Source organism: Conger conger, chromosome 18 (genome assembly GCF_963514075.1).
Source record: "Conger conger chromosome 18, fConCon1.1, whole genome shotgun sequence".
In the NCBI taxonomy this organism is placed as follows: domain Eukaryota; kingdom Metazoa; phylum Chordata; class Actinopteri; order Anguilliformes; family Congridae; genus Conger; species Conger conger.
In genome coordinates, this window is record NC_083777.1 from 25,171,241 (window position 1) to 25,195,655 (window position 24,415).

Genomic DNA, 24,415 nt, shown 5'->3' on the forward strand with positions numbered 1-24,415 from the left:
GCGAAGAACGAGCTGATGAAAAGGTGACGGCTATTTTGTTACATTCCTTGAAACAAACGCACCGCTCATAGCCTAGGCTACAAGGTTAGTACAAGAAACGCCAGTCCCAAGCAGTCCTAAGCACCGCCCCTCCACTGCTGGTTAGCTAAACCATTGTGCCCGCACAAGCGAGTGATTCGCTTTGTACGCCGGGAAACGTGGTTCTTTAGACGGCGCTCCTTCGCGCGCAAGTACACGAAGTATTAGCGCCCACCAAGTTGAAGGACTACAGTGCGTGCCGTCTGGAGCCCATCTTAAACGGTCAGTCAACCGACGTCACCCCTGCTTACGGGCTCTCTGCGCGAGTGGAGGAGCCCCCCTTTATGTACACAGCTCAAGTAGTAGCATTGTGGGGCTCGCAGTTAGCGGAGGCAAGTGTCATCATGATCTGCCTTATATGGGGTGGATCCTAAACGTGCGTGGTTGCTTCAATCATAGTTACAAGATGAAGACCTGAGCACTGCATTTTCGACATCATTCGGTACGCCGGGATACCATATTGCTGTCAAAAAGCGATTGCAATTGCACAGCACTGCTCATTGTGGCTGTAGAGTTCCTATACAGCTGCGGCAGTGGTTGGTGGGAACTGGAAAAGAAAACAAAGATATATATTTTTTTGCTATTAATAAATCTGGTTACCATGAAGCGAAGAAAGATCGCAGTAGCCGCTGGATTCTGCCTATCTTTCTTTTTGGGCACGTTGATGAATTTATTGTTCATCCCGGGGTTTGACCATCACCAGAATCACGGCGACACTGTGCATCGATTCTACCACGAACAGCGGCAGCGCGTCTTGGACGGCACCAAGCTGCACGTCAAAGACTCCGGCGCTACAGCCCCAGTTGAAGGGAACAGCGAGCCCACGGCGGCGACCAGCAGCCGGCGGCGCCTCGACCTCCAGCTGCAGATCCGGGAGCGATACGACGAGGTGCTCCGGTATCGTCAGCAGCAGTCGTCGTGGTTGGGAACGGGAAACCCTGTTCGGCCGCTGGAGAGGAGGAAGCTCATGGATCTAGCGCAGAGGAACAGTTGGGAGTCAAATAAAGGGACCGAGAGATTCAACAACCAATATGTGGATTCTCACCATCGGATCTCGCCTTCGGAATCCCTGTACACCACCAAATCCAGGAGGGATTTTGCCATGCAGACAAGGACCATTAACGACACACAGATGCTGGGTTGCAGCAGTATAGACAATGTCACCGATGTGCAGTATCTCGGCTCCGGATACACCAAGGCGGTGTACAAGGCAGCCGTGAACAACACCCTTTCCGTGGCTCTAAAATCCGTGGATTTCGGGGGACACGATATGGAAAACTGTGTGAAGAAATACGGCTCGACCGCGGAGTGCTACAGACTGGCATCTTTCAAGATTGTTAAAGAAATGGCACTGATGGAACGACTGCAACACCCTAACATTCTGAAGGTAATTTTAAATTTGGTAAACACGTCTGGGGTATTAAATAATTATTTTTCCATGCTAAATGATTACCATCCATACGTTATTAGCCTATTCTAAGCCTACTTCGTCTTATATAGGCTTATATACTGGGCTGTTTCCCCCCTCCCCCGAACAATTAAAGTAGGCTATAACTCACTCATTAATTAACGCACATGTGCAAGCTTTGATGATTGATGATTACCCAGTCTGCCAAATGCGTCTTATTTCTCGGATGTAATTTCCCCGTTTCACAACAATCATAGCCTATAAGAAATTGGCCTATCATTAATCACATTTTGCCTAATGACTGAAAGTGTCCACAGACAGTGTGACAATTTACCCTCTGCGTGTCAAAATTAACACAAGGCTTAACACGTTGGGCCAAGGTGTGTATTCAAGAGTGTTAAAATAACTGAATAAAGCAATTGTGATCGATGCATAGGATAACTGCCTATGAGAGGTGTAAGGATGCCTGAGTAAAATTTAGTACGAAATTATATTTGTAATAAAAAAAATATATATATATGTATACATATACATTTGCTTCATTGCAAGCGTTAACGTTATCTCAGGTTTATTACATTACGCTCCATGTCCTTTGTTTTCTCCCCATTGCAATTCAGATTTTAGACAAATCATCTGAGGCTTCCCGGATGGTGCGCAAGCCGCTACGCTGCCCCGGGCAAAGCTCTTCTCTGTCTCGTGTTTATTTGCTTGGGGGGAAGTTCTGTAGCGGCCAAATCCTTTGGGAACTCGTAATCAACTCTTGTAAACAACTGGGGAACGCGTTTCTTAAAATCTCACAACTTTTTCTTTTATCCTTTTTTTGGGGGGTCAATATCTTAAAACAGCGCGCTAATTAAACATTTAAGGAGCTGTCTAAAATGACCCTAGTTCAGCAACCTGTATATCGATGTTTGATCAGTAAACACATGCATTTAAAACTATAGGTTATGTTTACAAGATCACGTTTTCTTCAACTCCGTTTCGATTTTATTACTTGTAGGCAATATAACAATCTGAACCCGCCGCTAGAAGGACAATACAAAGTTGTAAAATTAATGTCACTAATATTGGGCTTTCTCCAAAAAAGGAATTCGAAAGACCGACAGACAAGCCGTGTTCTCTTTCCCAAACAAATGTCCGTTTGAATTTGAAGACCTGGTCATATTTTGAACAGGGGTCACACGAGAAAAACAGAGGCAAGAAGTGACCGTTAAATTGAAGTGGCAGCTAGAGGCCAGGATGAATTCATGCGGTATCGGCGCAGCTTGAGGCCAACATAACAGGAACCCAATTAAGATGTTCAAACAAAGCAAACCAGGCGACGGCATTTAAAAATGCGGACGCATGAAACTAAGCCATTCCGCATGCAACTGAATAATGGACAAGCAGCCGACCGGTGCCTGCAAAATTTTCGTTCACTGAACGCATGTAAAATGTCTGTTGGACGTGTTAAAAGGCTACATGTCTTCTCAAGAAGAAACTAAAATAATAATAGGGTACTTTTCTGTTACTGACGGTGCGTTATGATGAAATGCTTAGCCTATATAAGCCTATTGCAGTGTTTAATCCTGACAAACGTGCTAACATTCCAATTAAAAAAAAATAAAAATACAAAATTCAGTGGAAATATATTGAAATCGCCTATATAGCAATCATACGACCAGTTGCACTGAATATATGATTAACTAAAACAACGGATTAAATTATGAGAAAACAAGAAAAATGACCAAATTAGATTATCTCGCATTATTTTCTTATTTGCTCATTTCCTAGATTTTGTTGAATTAAAATGGCCTATATCTTAACCTTAATTGAATAGACTAAAGAAAAAATGTTTAATTAAATAATTTGATATTAATGTTTAATGCCTGAATTGTATTCTGCATTTTTAAAGCCAGAGGCATTTAAAAAAAAAAAAATTTTTTTTTGAAACTAAGGTTAATTAAAAGCAATTGTAATTAATGGATGCATGCATATCCAAAAGGAAGTGAGGAAGTGAATTTACAAAAATATAGCCAAGGTCATTTTATTTCATAAAAAGGATGGATTGACGGAATTACAGAGATTTGCCTAAATATTATGGAATCATCCTCTTCAATTTCTATCTATGAATGTTCTAGTTTAGTGTGTGGTCATCTCTTCAAGATAATAGCTTATATAAAATAAATATATCGGCGAATGAAACTAAGGTGTAGATTTAATTAAATTATTAGTGTCTTTAATTGGCTAATACTTGCTACCTAAAGAATGAGGCCTGTTCTTATCTTCTCTTCCCCGGATTTAAGTAAAATGGCGCATGGGTTAATAATACTAATAGTTGTGTCAGTAAATGAAGATTTAAAAAAGTCTCGCACATGTTATTTATTATTTTTCACATAACCGTAGAGAGAGGCTAATAAAATATTGATTATAAACAGGTCCGTTGGCCGTAGGCAACACTATAGGTTTTCATTAACCAGGACATTTAAAACCTTGATCTTTGATTACTATACTATGATATTGATGACTGTATGAAACTGACTGAGATATACAAATATTAAGCAATCTGTTGGACTATTCAGTGGAACATGGTTTGTATTTCCCTTCAAATGGTTCACGGTCTCAACCGTTAACTTTCCCCGACAATGTAATGTAGCTTATGTTTCTCCAGGAGTGAACGCGTAGGTCTTTACGTGCTTTAAACAGGGTTGGATTAAAGGTTCGGGAAAAATAAGGGGTATATTTGTCGAGCAGGTCCCCTCTCGCTCCGATTATTTCTAGTTATTCTGCGACCCAAACGCTTCTATAAATATGTTGCTTGCTGGCAGTGCATTTGTTGTTCTTACGATGACTTTACAACAAAAACAATGCTGACAAAAATACTCATCATTGTGGAGTTGTGTGGGAGCAGGCTGACCGGGGGTCAAGGATGACAACCGCGTTCCTTCCACACAGAACCCCCCTCTCTGTGGTCACATAGCACACGTATAGAACCGGCCTGAAGAGATATTAAAACCTGGCAACCGCATGTGCTGACACTGAATTAGAGAATTGCGGATACTCGCTATGTTTGGACTCTTTGCATTTGTATATTCCATTAACGTGACACGCAGTGATTTATAGTAACAGTGTAGTCGTCTTTTTTTTGTAATCGAGGCAAAATTACTGTAGAATAAATCACTTACTGTCTTCCCATTTAATCTACTTTTCGTACATGTAGACAAGACAGTGGATAGTTGGGAGCATATAGGCATTCGGAAAGCACTTTATCACAATTATTTGAATTCAATCCTTCTCACTTTCCTGGAACAAAGATTCCAGTAAGTATAGTTATCAAGATGTATACGCTCAGTGAGCACTTTATTAGGTATTTATTATACTTCTTTTTTAGACTTAAGTCTTCTGCTGCTTTTAGCCCATTCATTTAAAGGATTTGACTCGTGTGTACAGAAATGCTCTTCTGCATACCACTGTTGTAATGTGTGGTTATTTGTGTTACTGTGACCTTCCTGTCAGCTTCGACCAGTCTGGACTTCTCCTCTGACCTCTCTCTCATTAGCAACGTGTTTCTACCCGAACTGCTGCTCACTGGATGTTTTTGTTTTTTACAACCTTCTCTGCAAATTCTAGAGACTGCTGTGCGTGAAAATCCCAGAACATCAGCAGTTTCTGAGATACTCAAACCACCCTGTCTGGCACCAACAATCATTCCACGGTCAAAGTCACATTTCTTCCCCATTTGTTTGGTCTGAAAAACAGCTGAATCTCTTCACCATGTCTGAATGCTTTTATGCATTTAGTTGCTGCCACATGATGGTTGATTAAATATCTGCATTAAGAAGCTGTGTATAGATAGACATGCACATATTCATAATAAAACTGAAGTTTTGAGGGAATAGACTGACCTAGAGTCAAGGGTGAATTCTTCAAATTATTATTATTATTATCATTATTATTAGTAGTAGTAGTAGTAGTGTTATCATTTTTGTTATAATAATAACAATTATTATTATTATTTGTATTAGTAGTTGTATTTTCAGTCATATGGCGATCAGAGCAACACTATGATCTCCATATGACTGAAAATACTAGCAATGTTTGATGAGCCATTTCATTTATTGCATAACACGACTATTCATGTTTTTCTACACATGATCATTTTGGCCGTATGCACTGGAGGTCAGTGCTGTGAAGAGCCCATTACCGGCGGTGCTCGGTGGGCCTGTGGGCCTGTGGCTGCGGCCTGCCCGGGGTGTCGGCGTGCCGGACGGGGTAGCGTTTCAGAACAGCGCCGCGCGGGGCACACCTGGGGTATAAATAGCCGTGATTGATATGGAAGGGTCTGGGGGTGACGGGTGGGGGCGGTGGGGGGGGGCGGAGGGAGAGTTTCGGAGGGGGGGGCGGCGGGGGGAGAGAGGAGGGTGTGAACACGTGTCTTCTCGCCGTGCGCGGCTCCGTACCGCTCGCCCTTGCCCTCCGCGCTGCGGGCCGGAGTGCGAACAAGACTGATGTGAGCAGATCGGAGAGGGAGATTGGGGGAAGCTTTGCCGGCCGCGCCCGCAGTGTGCGGAGGGCTTGGGGGGCCAAGGCCTTCCTGGAGGTGGGGGGCGGCACAACACGAGTGGCCTTCTGATTATAACCATATATCATGACGTTATTTACATTAACGAATGACATTGCTTTAAACAGTTTTCCCCCCCTCTCCTCTGGCCCACCACCCGGCCTGGAAATGAATGACCAGCTCGTGTTAATGAGAAACTGGGTGGCATGCACGCGGGGGTGGGGGGGGGGGGACCTGTAGGGGGAGTGGGGGGGGGGGTCAGAGTCGACCTGCGGTCACAATTAAGGAAGGGTAACACTTTACCCCCCCGCCGGCAGAAGGCAGAGAGACGCGTGGAGTCGTTGCCTGGGACCCAGATTAAACTGGCTCAGTACCTACGGGACCCTTTGCAGGGGTCCCCCACATCATGCCCCTAATCCTAATGGCCCCCAAAAACCTCTACGGGATACCCCTGAAGTTTGGGATCTCACAACCGCATAGCCCCACAAAAGCCTTATTTTCCCCTCCTTTAAATTACTCTTAATATCAGCCTGTATTCACACCAACTTAAATGAACTGAGAAATGAATGAATTATAGATATGTACAGTACTCTAAGTTGTTGGAGAGAACAGTCATTTGGGTTACATTAATAAATCTTTTGCTGTATTTGTGCACCATAAAATATTCCAACTTGTGTGAACTCAGTCAAGGTTTATGAGCACTGAGCATTTTGCTATAAGTACGTTCGCTCTTTGTTCAAAATGTTAAATTATGGCCTTTGCACGCTGGAGTTTTCTGTAACCCACGAGCTTGGTATTCCTCTTCTTGTTTTTACTGAAACTGGTTTTCATTTTTGTACGAGCAGCCGTTGCAGGATGGGGTTAGTGCGAGATCTGCCCTCTCTTCTCTCTCTTTCTCCGTCTGTCATGGAGGAAAGCTGGAGTTTCAGCACTCCCACCTCAGCGACAAAACCTGCAGACGTCCTGGACACCGATACAGTAAAAACACAGGGAGGTGAGAGGACATTTTTTTAGCAGTGTGTCACCAGCGGGCAGGCCGCCCGTGATCTCACCCATTCTGTCCCATCATGCCCCAGGCACCTCCGTTTTGCTGAGATTTTATTCATAAAAACAACACGCAAACAATGCTATAAATTAAGTCCGTTCGCAGAGCTCTATCCCCTGTAGAAACGTTGTGATTTTTCGGTGCTGAAGTAATTTTCATGCACACTTTAAATTATAAGTCAGCTCCATTTAATGTTAGGATATTTTATTGAAAAAATGACAAGCAAAATTACATGATATATTGCCAAAGACAAATGATGTCAAAATGAGGTGACATAAATCCCAAGAAAAAGTCCTCGCTTTGCAGTGCAGACTTATGCACACATGCAGTAAAACTCTCAGTGCTAAATCAGCTCAATATGAGGCTAATGGAGACCAAATGTACTCTATTAGAGTTAAAAGTGCTCTTTCAGAGTTGGGTTTAAACTGCCCATTTTTCCTGCGTAGACTTCAGAAGCGGCACAGTTTATCTGGTGACTTCAGAAGAAGTGTGAGCTCCTTAATGGGGAACACACACACACACACACACACACACACACACATCTAATCTGGGAGCCCAACAACCACAATACTGCATTACCTTTTGACTTCAGGGCTGCTAACAAAACCCCTGTATTTGTCTTACAGATAAGCTTTTATTTAGCCTTTGGGTCAGTCCTGCCGTGACCCTAACCCTCGACCCCCTCGACCCCCCCATTCCTCCCTCAGCACGCCAACCCCCCCCACCCCCACCCACCCAGCCCTCCTCCAACCCCTCTGGGGTAGTGTACACAGTCCACCAGCAGACGTCTGAATTTTTCCTCTTTTTCCTTTTTTGAGACGCCGAACAGGCATGTCGGTGTCCCGGCTCATTTTGATTTGGGGCCAGGACGTCCTCATTAAAAAGCGTGGCCAGGGCTAGCCGCGCACGCCGGACGGCCCCTGGGTTTATTTACACGTTAATAGTGAGTGACACAGAAAGGGGCTTGTACAGTGCCGGTTTGTTAGCGCGTCGCACACACGGTGCAGACGTGGAGTTTCTCTGTGTCCCACCTATCTGTGACTGCCCTGTGTATAGTGCTCCTGCCTCACTGTGCTCTGACCTCACTGTGCTGCGGCCACACTCTTCTCCGGCCTAGTCTCAGTGTACTCCACCCTTACTCTACTCCAGCGTGTTTATATTCCAGCTTGACTTTGCTCACTTGGCCTCTTTCTACTCCAAACTCACTGTACTGTACCGGTCTCTACTCTAGCGTCACTGTTTTGGCTTCTCAACGCTCCGACCAAACTCGACTCCAAACCTGGTCCGTTCCAACCCCGCTCTACTCCATCTTAGTGACACCCTGTCTTCTGTGTTCTTGGGCCTTTCTCAGGCCTGGCATTAACCCCACATCTCTCTTTCTCTCTGTCTCTCTCTCTCTTTCCCCCTCTCCCTTTCTTCTCCCTGTCACTGGCAGTCCTCTGCTGACTCACTCTTTCCTTCTTTCCCTCATTCCCTCTTTCCTTCTCCTGAAGAAAAGGGGAGTAGTGCCAATCGATCGCCCTTTCGGGTCAATTTGCTCCATGAAAAGTTCATTTTCGCACTTACCTCACCTTCCTGCAGTTTTATAATTCCTGGATGAAATTATTATTCTTTTTTTTTCTTCTACCTTTCTCTTAAGGCATAAATGAATATGCCTTTCTTTAGGGTAGAAGAGTGTGGAATGTAACGGTCTTGATTTAAACTGTCGCCACAAAAGATTAGAACCTGATTACTCGATTCAAGCCAGGTCAAGGAACGACTCCTAGTATGTTTTTGTTTTTTTTTCCCTAAATCTGTGAGTTAAGATAAAGAAGATAAGATAAAGGAGTTAAGAAGATTAAAAAGCCCCGTGAGGACTTCACTAATGTAGAGACAGGACAGGGAATTGGCGGTGAGCAGACCTGAAGACAAACAAGTTGGCATCAAATTCAGAGCAGACAGATCCTGGCACCTGTGCTGATCCTATCTCACTGAGAGCAGCCAGCCAATCAGGGATCACGGCCAAAGATGATGCGGTCATCATCATACAAGAATATATTTGATGCGTAACATACAGAATCCCCTGCTCATATACAATATTTATGTAGGGAAATTCTGTTCCAACGGTCAAACACACACAGGAGCGCTCACAAACGGCAAAGGAAAAATTATTGCAGTCAAACTAACAGTGAGTTGGGCTAGGCATTCTGGGGAATGCGGTCCTGGACACGGCCCTTGACAGCTACCATCACTCAGGGACTGCATCGCCACGGCAACCGAAACCATAATCCGTGTACAGCCCCCCTCCCCTCCCCTCGCTCACACACTTCCCAGCCCGGGCCACCTTTCAGAAACGCCCCGGGTGAACACGTCCCCCTTCCTTAAAAACCCCAGCCCCGCGCTGCGGCTGAAGTCCTCTCCGTGAGGAGCGGGTCTGTCGCCAGCTCTCTCTCTCTCTCAGTCCATAAAGATCAGGAAGCCCGACGCACTCAGTGCCACCTCGTTATACGCCGAGGCCCCCGTCCATAAAAACACTGCGGGCTGCTGCTAAATCTTTCCTCCCCGCTTTTCAGACCGCGTGAGCGGTTCATTTTAAACCGGGAATGAGAACCCGGCTATTCGGTTTTTACGCTCTGAAATTGATTTACGTGTGTGTATATATATCCCTGGGCCATTGTATGTGTCATTGAAAACTACTAATACAGTTACAACTACTATATGGTTATATTAGCCGGTTATTATTGGCCTCTGTCATGTCATATTTGTAAGATGATTTTTTTTTTTTTTTTTTTTGAAGGCATATCAGTTGATGCCTGATAAAGAACTGTCTGGCTTGCTATTGCTAGTACAGTGTACTAACTGCTATGAAAAGGAGTGACACAAATACCCTCTTTAAGGTAGAATACGATGTATTAATTATTTTGGTTAAAGGTGAATTCTGTTTTCATAGTTAAAAGCTATATGTTACAGGCCGGTTTTGCTTTTCTTTCTGCTGCAGTTTCATGGCATTTCATCCTGACCTGCTACTTTGGGAGAAATTAGCTTCAGAAAATGTTACTGTAAGCAGAGTGCCAGACTTGGCGCGGCGTCCGGAGTTTAGGGAGGTGACACACTGGAAAAAGCTCCTCCGGAGAGCTCTCGTCACAGGTGGCTTCAAACACTTTTCCGGAAAAAAAAAAATATTATAAAACATAATCAGAGAGTACACGTTCTGCACTGTGTCACGGCCCGTTGGCTGCAACTTTCCACCGTCCCGAAAAAAAAAGGAAGAAAAAAAAAAAGAGGGGTGACTCACCGGTCAAAGCTAGCGGTGACGTGCGACTGCCCTGACAAATTTAATAACCCGGCAAATTTAATAAGCCGCTTTTTAACGCGCTGTCCTCCTTCTGACCCCTCAGCTCTTCGGCTACTGCTACCAGGACAGCAACGACATCCGCGACACGGTGACCGCCATCACGGAGCTCGGCAGTCCGCTGGAGATGATCCAGCTGCTGCAGACGTCCTGGGAGGAGCGCTTCCGGGTGAGTCGGCCGGGTCCGGTCTGGTTCTGCACCCCCCCCCCCCTGTAACCCCCTGTAATTCCCAAACCGTGTCAGAGTTCCCTCGGGATGTCTTTCCTTGTTAAATTGAAACGTGTGAGAGAAATGACGTTTCACGTCACTTTGGTCTATGGTATTGCGCCTCTATTTCCTTTAGTATTTATTTCAATACATAGTAAAATGTCCTGTGTTAATTCAGCTCTTAACAGAGTACACCCTGCTCTGGACCAGAGTCTGGTTCCAGAGTTGACTTTTGAGCGTCCAAATTGTCCACTTCAGAGTCACGGCTTTTCCAGTACAATCCCAGCCAGGGGGACCCTACTGTAGCTCCTTAGGTTCTCCTTCTGCTCATCGCTGGTGTGCTCTGTGGAGCCCAGATCCCCTAAACACCGCAGTCAGGAAGCAGAAGGGGCTGCTGAACCCCTCCGACGGGGGGGGACGGGCGGTGAGGCCTGGTGGAATTTGGCCTGGCGGGCGGGGCCTGTCTGAGTGAGGTCGAGGGGGCGGGCGTTGGAAGCTTCCGCCAGAACTTCCTGTCGCGGAGCCCGTGACCCCGCGGAGCTTCCTGTCCGGCGCAGCCAGCCTCGCTGATCGCTATCGTGGCCGCAGCCTCTGTGATGACTTCCTATTGCTTCCTGCGGCTGGGGACCGTCCTGCCCGGGGGGGGGAAGCGCTCAAACCGACAGGGCGACAGACACAGGGCTGTTCTGGGATCGGTCGGATCATACAACTGGCTGTTCTGGGGATCACTCGCACTGTACAAGCGGCTGTTCTGGGATCAGTGACTCTGCAAAACTGGCTGTTCTAGGATCAGTGACTGTAGGGCAACTGGCTGTTCTGGAATCAGTGACACTGCAACACTGGCTGTTCTAGGATCAGTGACTGTAGGGCAACTGGCTGTTCTGGGATCAGTCACGCTGTAAAATTAGCTGTTCTGGGATCTGTGGTACTGCAAAACTGGCTGGCTGTTCTGCGATCAGTGACTACAGGGCAACTGGCTGTTTTCTAGGATCATTGACCATAGAGCAACTGGCTGTGAAGGGCTGACTGTCTGTTCTGGTTTTTAGTGACACAGGGCAACTGATTGTTCTGGTTTCAGTGACAGGACAGCTAGCTGTTCTGGGTTAAAAGGCTAAAAGACACAGGTATTTACAGTTAAATGCAAAAGTATTGGGTCAGTGCCAGAAATTACTTCTTTTTTTTTGGCTCTCTACTTCAGCATAATGGATTTGAAATAAAACAATATCAGGATAAAGTGCAGACTGTCAGCTCTAATTTAACGGTATTTACATCCATATCTTGTGATCCGTGTAGGACTTACAGCCCCTCTGTCCCATTTCCCAGAGATTTCCAAGTCACCGTTACTGTTCGTAATGTTGAAATGTTTTAATTGCTTTCACTCGGTCGTAAAAATCACTTACGTTCTCTAAATGCCTCAGTAAATGTCCTTCTCGGTCCACACACTGATTTAGAGATCCTGCTGGAAATCAAAAAAAAAAAGAAAAGAAGCTTTTTGGCGAAAACCAGCTGGAAGGCCTCTCCTATGAGAGGCGCTTTAGTTCCAGGCCGAAAAAAATCTGCAGGTAACCCTGCATCTGCAGCACTGATCAGCAGCGCAGAAATGTTACTGGAATGTTCTGTGAGCGTTACTGGAATGTTCTGTGAGCGTTACTGGAATGTTCTGTGAGCGTTACTGGAATGTTCTGTGAGCGTTGGCGGAATGTTCCGTGACCATATCCGGAATGTTCTGTGAGCACGCTAAGCTGACTCGGTGGACTGCTGGCTGTAGTTGTGGTGGTGGTGGGGAGCAGGCTCTCTGACTCCCCGCCTGTCAGTGTGTCAGTAGGTTTTCTGACTCCCCGCCTGACCGTCTGTCAGTAGGTTTTCTGACTCCCCGCCTGTCAGTCTGTCAGTAGGTTTTCTGACTCCCCGCCTGTCAGTCTGTCAGTAGGTTTTCTGTGACAGGTTTAGTGAAGGGCTTGCCCGCTCCCCCCCTCTGCTCTACGATTGGGAGAAACGCTCCACAAATGCTTTTCCAACATTTGCAATTCATATGAGGCCTTAATGGGCCCGGGGGATGGGACGCTGTAAATCCAGTGAATTTCAAACAGCCCGTTTAGGTCTGCAGCCATTTCCTGCGCTCGCTGACGAACACTTTATACTCACCAGAACCGAGCCGCCACACCCATCTGTCACAGAGTGTGTGTGTGTGTGTGTGTGTGTGTGTGTGAGAGAGACTGAGAGCGAGTGTGTGTGTGTGAGAGTGAGAGAGAGAGAGAGTGAGAGACTGAGACTGAGTGTGTGTCTCTGTGAGACTGAGACAAAGTATGTGTGTGTGTGTGACAGAGAGTGAGAGTGTGTCTGTGCCTGTCTGTGACAGAGAGAGAGAGAGAGAGAGAGTGAGAGTGAGTGAGTCTGTTTGCATAGATCTGTGTGTTTCCAGAGTGTTTCAGCATAATTAATACTTTAAGACGGCGTATTTTGACTTGTTCACAGACGCAGCAGAGATTGTACAGCTGGCGGCTGTGGCTTTTAATGTATTTGTGGTGAAGGAGAGAGAAAAAAAGCAAAGAAAAGCGTTTCTGCTTTCAACTGCTCCTGCAGCACCCAGCCTGGCTGGGACCGCTCTCTGAGAGCACCCTGCGCCCCCCCACCCCGCCCCGCCCCGCCCGACCCCCCCTCAGTGCCCCCCGACGCTCAATCTCCTGACCTTTCCGAGTCGCTCTTAATTCCGAGTACATTAAAGGCGGCTTTTGTTGGCCTGAAAGGAGCGAGTCGTGTTTGGTTCCACCCCCCCCTCCACCCCCTCTCAGTGTTCTGGGGGGCTGCGGATAGTCGTTATTGTCAGCGCGCTGGGTCCCCGACCCCCTCCGAGCCCCCCTCTCGCCCCCCCTCTCGCCCCCCGGGCACAAAGGGAGAGGGCTAATCCCCGAGCCTCACACACAGGAGTGGTCTGCTAAGTGCTGTCACAGGGGGGTGTGTGTGCTCCTCTCAGTCAACTTGTTCACTCCGCACACAATCACTGTGACAAAGGCAACCTGGGCCTGCTGAATTGGGGTGGTGGGGAATTGAGTTAGGCAGGAGGCCAGGTTCGGGATGCAGGCAGGGGGGTGGGGTGGCAGGGGGTGTGGGGGTGGGTCTCGGGGCATGGGTGTCAGAAAAAGAGTTTAGAGAGTGTGTGTGTGTGTAGTTGTTGGGGAGTGTGTGGGCGGCGGGGGGGGGGGGGGTGTCCAGACGTTGCTATGGAGACTGAGGATGCTGAGGAGCTGGACTTCCTCTCACAAGTGTGTGTGTGTGTGTGTGTTTGTGTGTGAGTGTGCGTGAGAGAGAGAGAGTGTGTGTGATACCAGGCCAACACTAATTGCACTTGCTGGGCAGTTCATTGTGTTTTAAAAGCCAATGACTCCTTCTCATCTCTCCTCTCCTCTGCTCTTCTCTCTTGTCTTCTTACCCTACTTCTCATTGCCAAACGTATTATCCCCGAGTTCTGCTGTCCTCTCTCCCTCCCTCTCTCTTTCTCTCTCTCTCTCCCTCTCTCCTTTTTTTAGAGATCCCTTTTCAGTTGGGTCAGTTTCAGGAAATTGATCTAAATTGAATGAAGTAATTGAATAATCACTCGTTCCCCCGGCGCGGTCCCGAAGGGGACAGAACAGGAGCTCCCACCTTACCCAGCATGCCCTGCTCTCTCCCCGTGTGCAGATCTGCCTGAGTCTGGTGCGGCTGCTGCACTACCTGGCGCACTCCCCGCTGGGCTCGGTCACGCTGCTGGACTTCCGGCCGCGGCAGTTCGTGCTGGTGCGCGGCGAGCTGAAGGTGACCGACCTGGACGACGCCAGCGCCACGGAGACGCCCTGCTCCTCCCCGGCCGACTGCGTCATGGAGTTCCCCGCCCGCAACTTCAGCCTCCCCTGCAGCGGGGGGCGCTGCGCGGGCATGAACGAGAAGAGGAACCTCTACAACGCCTACAGGTGAGGGCACGGGCGCGCCTGCGTGTGTGTCTGTACTGTCGTGCGTGTGCGTTCGTACACGCACGGGTGCGCGCAGACATTTATGGACACACTTATTTTTTGTAATTTTTTTTAAAGATATTTTTTAGGCCTTTTTCAGCTTTATTGGACAGTATATAGAGACAGGAAGAATGGGGGCGAGAGAGAGGGAAAGACATGCGACAAATTGTCAGACGGTCGGATTGGAACCGTTGACGTCGCGGCTCACAATGAGCTTGCGGTCAGGACACCCCTTGGACACACTTTTTAACACATGCTCCTATGCGGATGGATAAGGTGCTTGCTTGACTGGGACCCGGAAGGTAGGTGGTTTCAGCCCCAGTCTAGCGACAGTACGATCAGTGCAGCTGTTGGGCCCTTGAGCAAGGCCCTTAACCTCACATTGCTCCAGGGGGGATTGGCCCCTGCTTAGTTTAAGCTTCTGTATTGAATCATCGCTTTGGATAAACAGCATCAGCTAAATAACTGTAATGTAATGTAATGTAACGTAAACACAGCAGCACAAGTACACACATATTTACATGGCGTACATGCATGCCGTTGGTGACACACCTGTGCTGGTCTGCAGGTTCTTCTTCACCTACCTGCTGCCTCACAGTGCCCCCCCTGCCCTGAGACCACTACTGGACAAGATAGTCAACTGCACAGGTGAGTCTGCCGCACCTGGCCACCCACACCAGGCCAGGGCCTGCGTGTGACCCTGAGACCTGCTGCACAGCCCGTCTCATCTGGGTGGGGTCTCTGTACACTGTGACTCACTCCAGTCTCCCACTGTCTGTGTGCTTCTCCCTCAAACCGTCTCGTTCATTGCTCACTCTTTCCCTCCCTCTCTGTCTGTCTCTCTCTTGTATCTATTTATTCCCCCCTCTCTCTCTCTCTCTCTCTCTGTTTCTCACATTCCTTATAAACCACATGACTTCTTCTATCTCTCTGCCTGGCGCTTCCGCCGTCTTCCTGTTTTCTGTTTTTTTCTCAGTTCTCTCCCATTTAATTCTTCCTCCTTATCACTCTGTCTACCTCTCTCTCCTCGCCTCTCTATCTCTCTCGCTCTCTCTATCTCTCTCGCTCTCCCTCTCCCCACCTCTTCCCCCCTCCGTGTGTTTGTCGTGCTATCTGCGTGTCCATCTGCGATGGTATGTCAGACAGCGTTTCAAATCTTGTTTTTCCAAGGTATAACAGGCCGTGAAGGAGCGGGCCCGGCCTTGTGGGTGGGGGAGGGTGGAGGGCGGATGGAGGGAGGGTGGAGGGAGGGTGAGTCAGCGATCGTATCGGGCCCCTCTCGAGGTGGCTCACACACAGCGTTCCCATCACACCCCAGACTCCTGTCCCCAAACTCCATTACCACCACCCCGTTGTCTTTGTGTACTGTCGCGTTGTTGTGTCTGTCTTATTGTCTGCTGATGTGTTGTGTCTGCGCCGTTGTGTGTCGAGCGCGGCGCCCCTGGGTTGTCGTGTCTCTGTCGCTGTTGTCGGGTGTGTAGTTCACACACTGTTGTGTTAACCGTGTCGTTGGGTATGTTGTTGTGATCGTGTTGTTGCAATAACAGAATGATGTTTGGGTTTAGGTGAGCTGACCTGGGGGGTGGACGAGACTCTCGTCCAGCTGGAGGAGGTGCTACACCTGTACAAGAACGGCCTCTACCTGCCGAATAACACACAGCCCCTCAAAGCAGGTAAGGGAACGCCTTCATGAGAACCACGAAAATACTCACTCACTGAGAGAAGTGAATCGAGAGAAATAGTAGTGGGTTTTTAGTAGTGGGTGAAAACAAAAAGACACCAAAAGGAACAACAAACCTTTCGGTCACAAAAAGTGCGATACCTCCACCAGTTCAAGAGAACACAGCATCACCTTTTTCAAGGTATAATCTACTCACCCTACAGTCCAGTAGCTGAACTGCGTTGAAGGGCTTCACGTCATGTGCTAACAGGAAGCTGTCTGGAAGCAGGCTATTCACCTGTCTTGTGTTCACAGTTTTATCGAGTTTTAGCAATAATACAAAGTATATTGTGAATGGTATTGTTAGTTAATAGAAGTAGTAGCTTCACACATAGGCCCTGTGCTTTTCTTCGCCCGGATGTTGCATAAGCGTATCGCACCCCAGTGTTCCCCTGTGTCCATATGCCAGCTCACATTCTGAAATGATTATGCTTAAAATCACATCCCAAATTCCTCTGCTGGATGGTAGCACTAAGTGCTGTTACATAACTCTATGAGCTCCGATCCTGCGCCCTATAGAAACCTCCCCTACACACACACACGAACACGCACACACACACACATGCATGTACGCACACACATGAACACACGTGCACGCACTCACACACACAAGCCTGCACATATGAACACACAAATACCAGTTCTCACGTACAGCTCCGAGCCTCCCTGACCTCTGTACACTGGTGAATGTGCTTCAAACCCCTGGGCCCGTATATGGGTGTTTAGTATCTAAGTGTCTTTGTTAATAGGCTGGCCTGGGGCCTGCTGGGCAGGCAGGGAGAAGTGTGTTGCTCTGATGTGCTGATAGGACACATGAAATGAGATTATCCAGATTAAAATTTATATAACAGAGGGGAGGGGGGGAAGGACAGCAAGATGAATCTCCGCTGATACGCTGCAGAACCCCTCTGATGTTCCACCACTCCCACCCCCCTCCGCCCCCCCCCGGCTCACAGAAACTCACCCTGTTACACTCCTCTCTTCTCTCCCTCGCTACCTCTCTCCCTCTCCCTCTCCCTCTCTCTCCCTCGCTCTCCCCCTCTCTCCTCGCTCTGATGGCAGTGTAAGGAACATGCAGACAGTTGTTGAGTGATGAGCACGTTCGGTCCTGCGGCCATCTGTGCCTGGTTAACCCTTTCCCCATCCGGGACAGAGCCTCACGCAGAAACACCCCGTCCGTGTTTATTCCCCCTGGCGTGAGCTGGGGAACGCGCAGACACCAGACCGTGCAGGGCCGAGGCGTGTGGGTGGGTTTTTGGCACCTTCCCCTTTTTTGGAAGAGGAGTTCAGGGCCGCTCTGTCAGAGAAGGATGGGAGCAGTTGGCTGGTTTCTCCGAGCGTAAGAGTGATGAGGTCTCCTCGGTGAAGGAATGAAACAGAGGCTTGTTCTGTTGTGTGTGAGCGGAGCGGAGAGCGGTGTGCTGACTGCAGCAGAGCTGGTTCTCTCCATGAGAGGAACCATGAGTATGTTCCGTCTGACGAAGAAAAGCAATGGCAGAGTTTCTCTCTGCAGTGGAGGACAGAAGAGCAGTGTCCTTAAGAGCACGGTGGTCTCTCTCTGCGTAGGGAAGGAAACAGTGAGCATTTCTTACATTGACAATAAGGAACACAGGGCCAGATGCTTAGTGAGGGAGAACAGCTGTGGGATGGTTTCTCCTTATGAGGGAGAAGGGCTGTGGGATGGTTTCTCCTTATGAGGGAGAAGGGCTGTGGGATGGTTTCTCCTTATGAGGGAGAAGGGCTGTGTGGTGGTTTCTCTGAATGAGGTGAGCAGCAGGACGGTTTCTATCAGCAACACGGAAGAGATGTGGGGCGAGGTGTTGTCGTGAAGCGCTGAGAGCAACAGGCTGGTTTCCCCCACCCCAGGAGCAGGGGCAGTGGGGTGGTCTTTCACATTATTAAAGAGAGAAAGAGGGCTTGGGCGTTTTCGCCCTCAGGAATGCCCTCCCGTCCAGTCACATGACCCCGGAGCGGTCAGGAGCGCGTCGTGAGCGAGAGGGCGCATCGTGAGCGCGTTCCAGCGAGGGCCCGGCTGTAGGACTGAAAGGGAAAGGGCCGTAAAGCCTTAATTACCGCCATAAACCATCTAATAGTCGCTCTCATTTGGCGGAGCAGCCCCCGCTGTCCACGCCTGGCGGGGCCCCTGCTCTTCCCCGCCGACAGTAAATCCCGCGGGCCTCCTCTGGAGGGCCCGGACCTCCCGCTCCTCTCCAAACGCCGTCTCTCGTTTTTAAACGGGCACGTAAACCGGGCCACTAAATCAGACGGGTTCCCTGGGTTCAGCAACCCGTGTCCCTGAACGAGGCCCCTAAATAAGGCTGTTCCTGCCGGCTCGGTGGCCGATGACTCACGGACGGAGGCTGGGACGTTCTGTACGAGAGCGGGGTTATGAGGGGCAGTGAGAGGCAGTGAGAGGCAGAGAGAGGCAGAGAGAGGCAGTGAGAGGCAGTGAGAGAGGCAGTGAGAGGCAGTGAGAGGCAGTGAGAGGCAGTGAGAGGCAGTGAGAGGCAGTGAGAGGCAGTGAGAGAGGCAGTGAGAGGCAGTGAGAGGCAGAGAGAGAGGCAGTGAGAGAGGCAGTGAGAGGCAGTGAGAGAGGCAGTGAGAGGCAGAGAGAGGCAGAGAGAGGCAGTGAGAGGCAGTGAGAGAGGCAGTGAGAGGCAGTGAGAGAGGCTGCCTTTCAGCTTTTGTCCCGTCATCGCTGGAGATGTTGGGCTGTATATTGGTGGAAATCTGAGACGCATTTGAGAGGGTTTCAGGATTACATTTGGATACACAGAATGAGAAATCACACACTTGTATTCCAAAGACATAGTGATCACTTTATTTAACCACGTGAAGGTTCATTTTTAGGCCTTCAATGGAATTGTTCTGTACTCGCACACTGACACTCATGTACACACACACACACACACACACAGACAAACATTACACTACTTGCTGTGCGTCGACTTCATGAAAACAGTGCAGTTGTGGAAATCGGGGACAAGTCAAACTGCTCTGGCAGGAAAACTCCTCAGAACTGGGCTAAACTAACCGGGCAGGGGGGTGGGGGAGGGGGTCTGTTGCGGTGGGAGAAATTGCCATTGTTTCACTATTACAGTAAGGAAGCAAACCACGTCCACATGTCCCTGCAGAACGTCCAATCAGAGAGGTGGAAGAACAAGGCATCGTAGCCGTCTCTCACAATTCAAACCAGACTGTGGAGGCCGGGGCTTTGTACTGTACTGCCTGTCGGCTTGGCTGTTGCACTGGCCTCCATACGGATACGGTTTTTGCATTTATTTTAAAAGGCACTGCTTTTCACGTCTCGTCCCTTTGTACCTGGAGTTTTTTTTTGTCTGAAGCGGTGGCCTCTGTCCAAGAGACAGGCAGGCTTTGTCTCTCCGAGGCCGGTGCGGGAGGGAGAGTGGGAGGGCGGAAATGGCCGTGGTGGGAGAGGTGAGTGGGGAGGTGGTGAAGGAATTGGGGAGGCTGGAGGTTCATCTAGCTTGGCAGAGTGGTCTCCTCGGTCCAATCCCTTCACATCTCTCTCTCTCTCTCTCTCTCTCTCTCTCTCTCTTTATCTTTCACTCCTGTTCAGTCTGGCTGCCTTTGGCCACTGTTGCCGGGAGACAGAGGAATGTATTGTGGCGGGGTCACGATGTGTGCTGTTTACAATGTGTGTTAAAGTGAGGTGGGGAGGAGAATGGGGCGTGGGGGGCGGGGGCGGGGGCAGGGCCCTGACTGGGGGAATCACGCGACATGAACAATTGGGGTCTGAATGAGCTAATCTGCTCTCCTTCTGTCAGAAACACAATGCACCCCCAGATACACACACACACCGCAGAGACAATGCTGGAGCTGGTACAGCACGTGTACCCCACCATCCCCCACACACAGGCACACACACACACACACTCACACACACACACAGGCACACACAAATACACAGGCACACACAAATACACACACACACACACACACACGCACACACACACACACACACAAATACACACATACACACACATACACAAACAAATACACACATACATATAGACACGTACACACACACACACTCACACACACAGGCACACACAAACACACACACACACACACACACACACACTCACACGGGCACATTCATACACACACATACATGCATAAACACTAAAAGTAATCAGTGTCATAGTGCATTTTACTCTGTTATCGTACGTTTGATTCCTATTACACTCCTATACCCATGAATGTCTGTGTGTGTTCGAATTGAATTAACATTTCCATTTCATTTACTGAGTAAAAAATGCACGTACAAACACACACAGGTACACACACACAAATGTAAACACACACACACACACGCACACACACACACACACATACACAACGCCGGGCTGTGGATGACTGTCCCAGTCCTGTCCTGCTGTAGCCAGTGTGTGTGCCTCTTCATCAGTGTGCCGTGGTAAAACACACAGTCTGCGTCTCTCCCTGTAGGGATTCCCCATCAGGGTATCTCCCATCCTAAATCCCATAAAGCCGGCTCTGTCTCCTACCCACACAGTGGGACCGGCGGAATCTCCCGTTCTCACCACCCCGAACCAGCACAGCGCCCTGGCCCTCTCCCAGGATCACAGCCGCCCGTGTTGTTGTAAACAACTGTGATGCTGTCTGCTTAGTAATAGGGATCGCTGGTGCTCAGACCGGTATGCAGCTACGCGTTTTAACACAGCAACGAGCCGTGAGCATCCAAAAACATTCACTCTGTCACACATCTGTCCTGTAGGAGTATTCGTTTTGCACTGCCTCTTTACTGCAACATCCTTTTACACTTCTCCCTTCCCCTAAACACTCTCCTCTTTTCTTCTTCTCCTCTCTTCTTCTTTGTTCTCCTCTCCATCCCCTCCCTCTCCTCTCCCTCTCCCCTCCTCTTTTCTCCTGCAATCTCCTCTCCTCTTCCCTCCCCTATCTCTCCAGTGGCCATATCCACAGTGGCCATATTTACGTATAAAGGTTTAATTGTGATCTGGGATCAGGTTTCCCCTTTAGTGCCATTACCTTATCTCTTATGAGCTAACAGGCTACACTGACCCTGGATCAGTGCTGTTGCTCTGTGATGCTGTATCTTACCCATGTTGTCCTTTGTCTCCTGACAGAGTTCAAGCGCGTGGCGGACGTCTCCGTCAGCGGGGAGAACTACCGCTGCTGGCCGTCCTATCAGCACGACGGCTGCATGCTGTCCGTCTTCAGCGTCCGCGAGGCCATGAGCGTCTGCGAGAGCCACGCCCAGTGCAGCGCCTTCGTCATGACCAATCAGACCACCTGGACAGGTCAGCTGCCTGCCACCTCTGTGCACTTAGTGTATGTGTGTGTGTGTGTGTGACAGTACTGAGTCTGTGTGTGTAACAGTGCTCTGTGTGTGTGTGAATGTGTGTCTGTGTGTGTAACAGTACTGAGCGTTTGTGTGTGTGTGTGTGTGTGTGTGTGTGTAACAGTACTGAGTGGGTGTGTGTGTGTGTAAGTGTAACAGTACTGAGTGTGTGTGTGTGTGTGTGTGTGTGTGTGTGTGTAACAGCACTGAGTGGGCGCTGTGGCTGTGGGAGCAGCACTGACAGACAGGTCACTGATCACACGGCTTCTGTGCAGAAGGACGGCTGCAGTAATAGCTGCCTTCCTGTGCCCGTCTCTCACCACCCCCCACTCCTCCACCCTCCTCCCCTCCCTCCCTCTCTCCCTCCCTCTCTCCCTCGCTCCCTCTCTCCCTCTCTCCTTCCCTCTCTCCCTCTCTCCCTCCCCCAGTGCCGCGCACAGACACTTCATTAAAGACCAGACTGAAAGGAAGACTTCAGCACACCAATCGCTAATCTTTATTGAAACAAGCCCGTCTAGACCTAAGCCACTTTCACATTCCTGCTCTGTCCTCCCCCTCCCCCTCCTTCCTCTCTCCCTCTCTCTCTCTCTCCTTTGTCTCTCCCTCTCTCATCTCATTCTCTCCTGGATGTCCTGTCCCTTTCTCCTCGTAAAGCCGATTTAACTCGAAATCCTTTGTTTTATAAGGTTGTTCTGCGGCCACGTAATCTAACAGAGCTATTCAGCGCCGCTGAACTGTCGGAACGGTTCTCGGTGAAGGGAGGCGGGAGGGTGCCTCAGTGTTTAACAGCTGGCTTGGCGGTTATTGTTAGACGTTTGTGGGTATTTTAGGGGGGTGTCGGGGCCTTGTTTTGTTCACCTCTCAGTGTGACTGACAGTTATTCTCTCCTGATCTCTCCACAGGTCACCAGCTCGTGTTTTTTAAGACAGGAGCAGCCAGCCTGTCACCCTCCCCGGGGAAGGTGACGTTCGTCAAGGTGAACAGCTGAGGGCGTGCTGGGGGTTTACCAGCGCACTGTCAGGACACGGACCCCCGAGAGACCGGGGGAGGGGGGGGCGGACGTCGGGCGGGGGACAGGCCTGGGGACGCAGGACGGAGGACGGATGGAGGGATTGAGGGATGGAGGGACCCTCTTGCACTAGTTGTACCCCCTCGCACCCCTCCATCCGGGGAATCGAAACTGAACCAAAGCAAGGCTCTTCAATGTGCAATAATGCCCATCTGATAAAAATGTGACCATTGACGTTGTTATTACTGTTTGTGTTGGTGGATATCTGTGCTCTTATTGGCGTGTTAGGTTAGTGAGTGCCTCCGCGTGCTTGCCTAAGGAGGGGGGAATTTGGAGGTGGGAGGGGGGGTTGGGGGTTCAGGGGGGAGGGGTTTGTGGTTTAGGGGGGAGGGGTTTGGGGGTTGGGGCGGTTAGGGAGAGGGTTTTTGGGGGGAGGAGTTGGGATTTTAGGGGGAGCGATGGGTGTGGCACTTGGGAGCTGCTGGCAGCACAGAGGTGACCTCAGGTCTCCCAGACAGGGGGTCGTGACCCAGTACCAGGGGGAGGGGACGCTGTCCCAGAGCAGCGCCATGTCCCGCTCTCTCCCGCTGGCTGTCGTGAGCCCATTGCCCCTCTTTCTTCTATCTTTATTGAAATCACCCCCCTCTCTTTCCCTCTTTTCTCCCCCTTTCCCTCCCTCTCTCTCTCCGCACCTCAGCACTTTCTCTGATGTCACACAGGGTACAGGCTCGATTGGGACGTCCCTCTTTTCTCGGGACAGCCGCAGTCCCTCGGTCTTAATCTTAAAACGTGTTTATGGTGGAGTTGTGGAGTCGTGTTAGCGCGACCTTGACGGTTCAGCCGCAGTGTCGTTTGTCTGTCGATGTTTGGTGTCGTGTTCCTCTTGTGTATGAGGGTGTACTGGGCACACACCGTGAGCTAAAAGGGGGCGAATCTTAAAGGAGGAGAGGATGAAGGGATCGTTTCGGAGGAGACTGGCCCTGCTCCTCCGGCGTTCGCCCGTCCTGGTTTTTGTTCTCTGGGGTCGGAGACCAGCCAGGGAGTGAAGGAACTAATCGATTCTGGAAGTTTCCAAAGGAAACGTGACACGGGTGTTTGGCCTGCCGACGGATGGTGTCACCAGTTCTCGCTTTCAGTGAAAGCAAATGGCGGAGAGAAAAAAAATGGAGCTAAAGCTAAAAATGAATTCAGCGAAACGAAAATCACGTCAAAATTCTGTCTGTCGTTGCCTTTGTCAATATTTGCTGTATATAATGTTGTTGTTGATGATGATGAGATGAATATTTTTCTATATAAAAATAAAAGAGCCATGCAGCATGTTCAGCTGCTCTTACCTGACGTGTCATGTCTCTGTCCGTGTGTGTGTGTGTGTGTGTGTGTGTGTGTGTGTGTGTTTATCGTCAGGGGGAGGGGTTGTAAGGCTGTTTGGTCAATATAAATGTCTGTGACTGGTCAACCAGAGAGCTCTGTTAGATTACTATGGTTGTTTTTATTTTATTTCTTGCCCTTGAAGTGTCAAGGCACTTTTCTCTGGGCACCCAGGCTCTGTCATTACAGTGAGCTGAAGCCAGCCCAGCGACCTACGCAAACACGACTAGCCCCGGAGTCTGATGTAGCTGTGGGTTACAACATCCGCTGCCAGAGAGAGGGAGAGAGAGAGGGAGAGAAGAAAGAGAGGGAGAGAGAAAGCGGGAGAGAGAAGAAAGGGAGGGAAAGGGAGAGAGAAGAATGAGGCAAAGTGTGTGA

At 49.3% G+C, this 24,415-nt stretch overlaps 1 protein-coding gene across 1 annotated transcript; it reads left to right on the forward strand.

Annotated features, from left to right (window-relative positions):
- The first annotated feature begins 410 nt into the window (after positions 1-410).
- Positions 411-22,988, forward strand: pkdcca (protein kinase domain containing, cytoplasmic a). Its single transcript, XM_061228609.1, has 7 exons — positions 411-1,465; positions 10,449-10,571; positions 14,289-14,557; positions 15,165-15,244; positions 16,162-16,269; positions 21,446-21,619; positions 22,563-22,988. Exons 1-7 carry the CDS (start codon positions 680-682, stop codon positions 22,646-22,648), a joined length of 1,626 nt encoding a protein of 541 aa, XP_061084593.1. The 5' UTR covers positions 411-679; the 3' UTR covers positions 22,649-22,988.
- Positions 22,989-24,415: the final 1,427 nt, after the last annotated feature.

Bases quoted from the DNA above. Each gene is read 5' to 3' on its own strand.
- pkdcca (XM_061228609.1), top strand. From the start codon at position 680: ATGAAGCGAAGAAAGATCGCAGTAGCCGCTGGATTCTGCCTATCTTTC. The intron at 10,572-14,288 runs GTGAGTCGGCCG...CCCCGTGTGCAG, and splicing joins CCTGGGAGGAGCGCTTCCGG to ATCTGCCTGAGTCTGGTGCG. The intron at 16,270-21,445 runs GTAAGGGAACGC...GTCTCCTGACAG, and splicing joins CACACAGCCCCTCAAAGCAG to AGTTCAAGCGCGTGGCGGAC.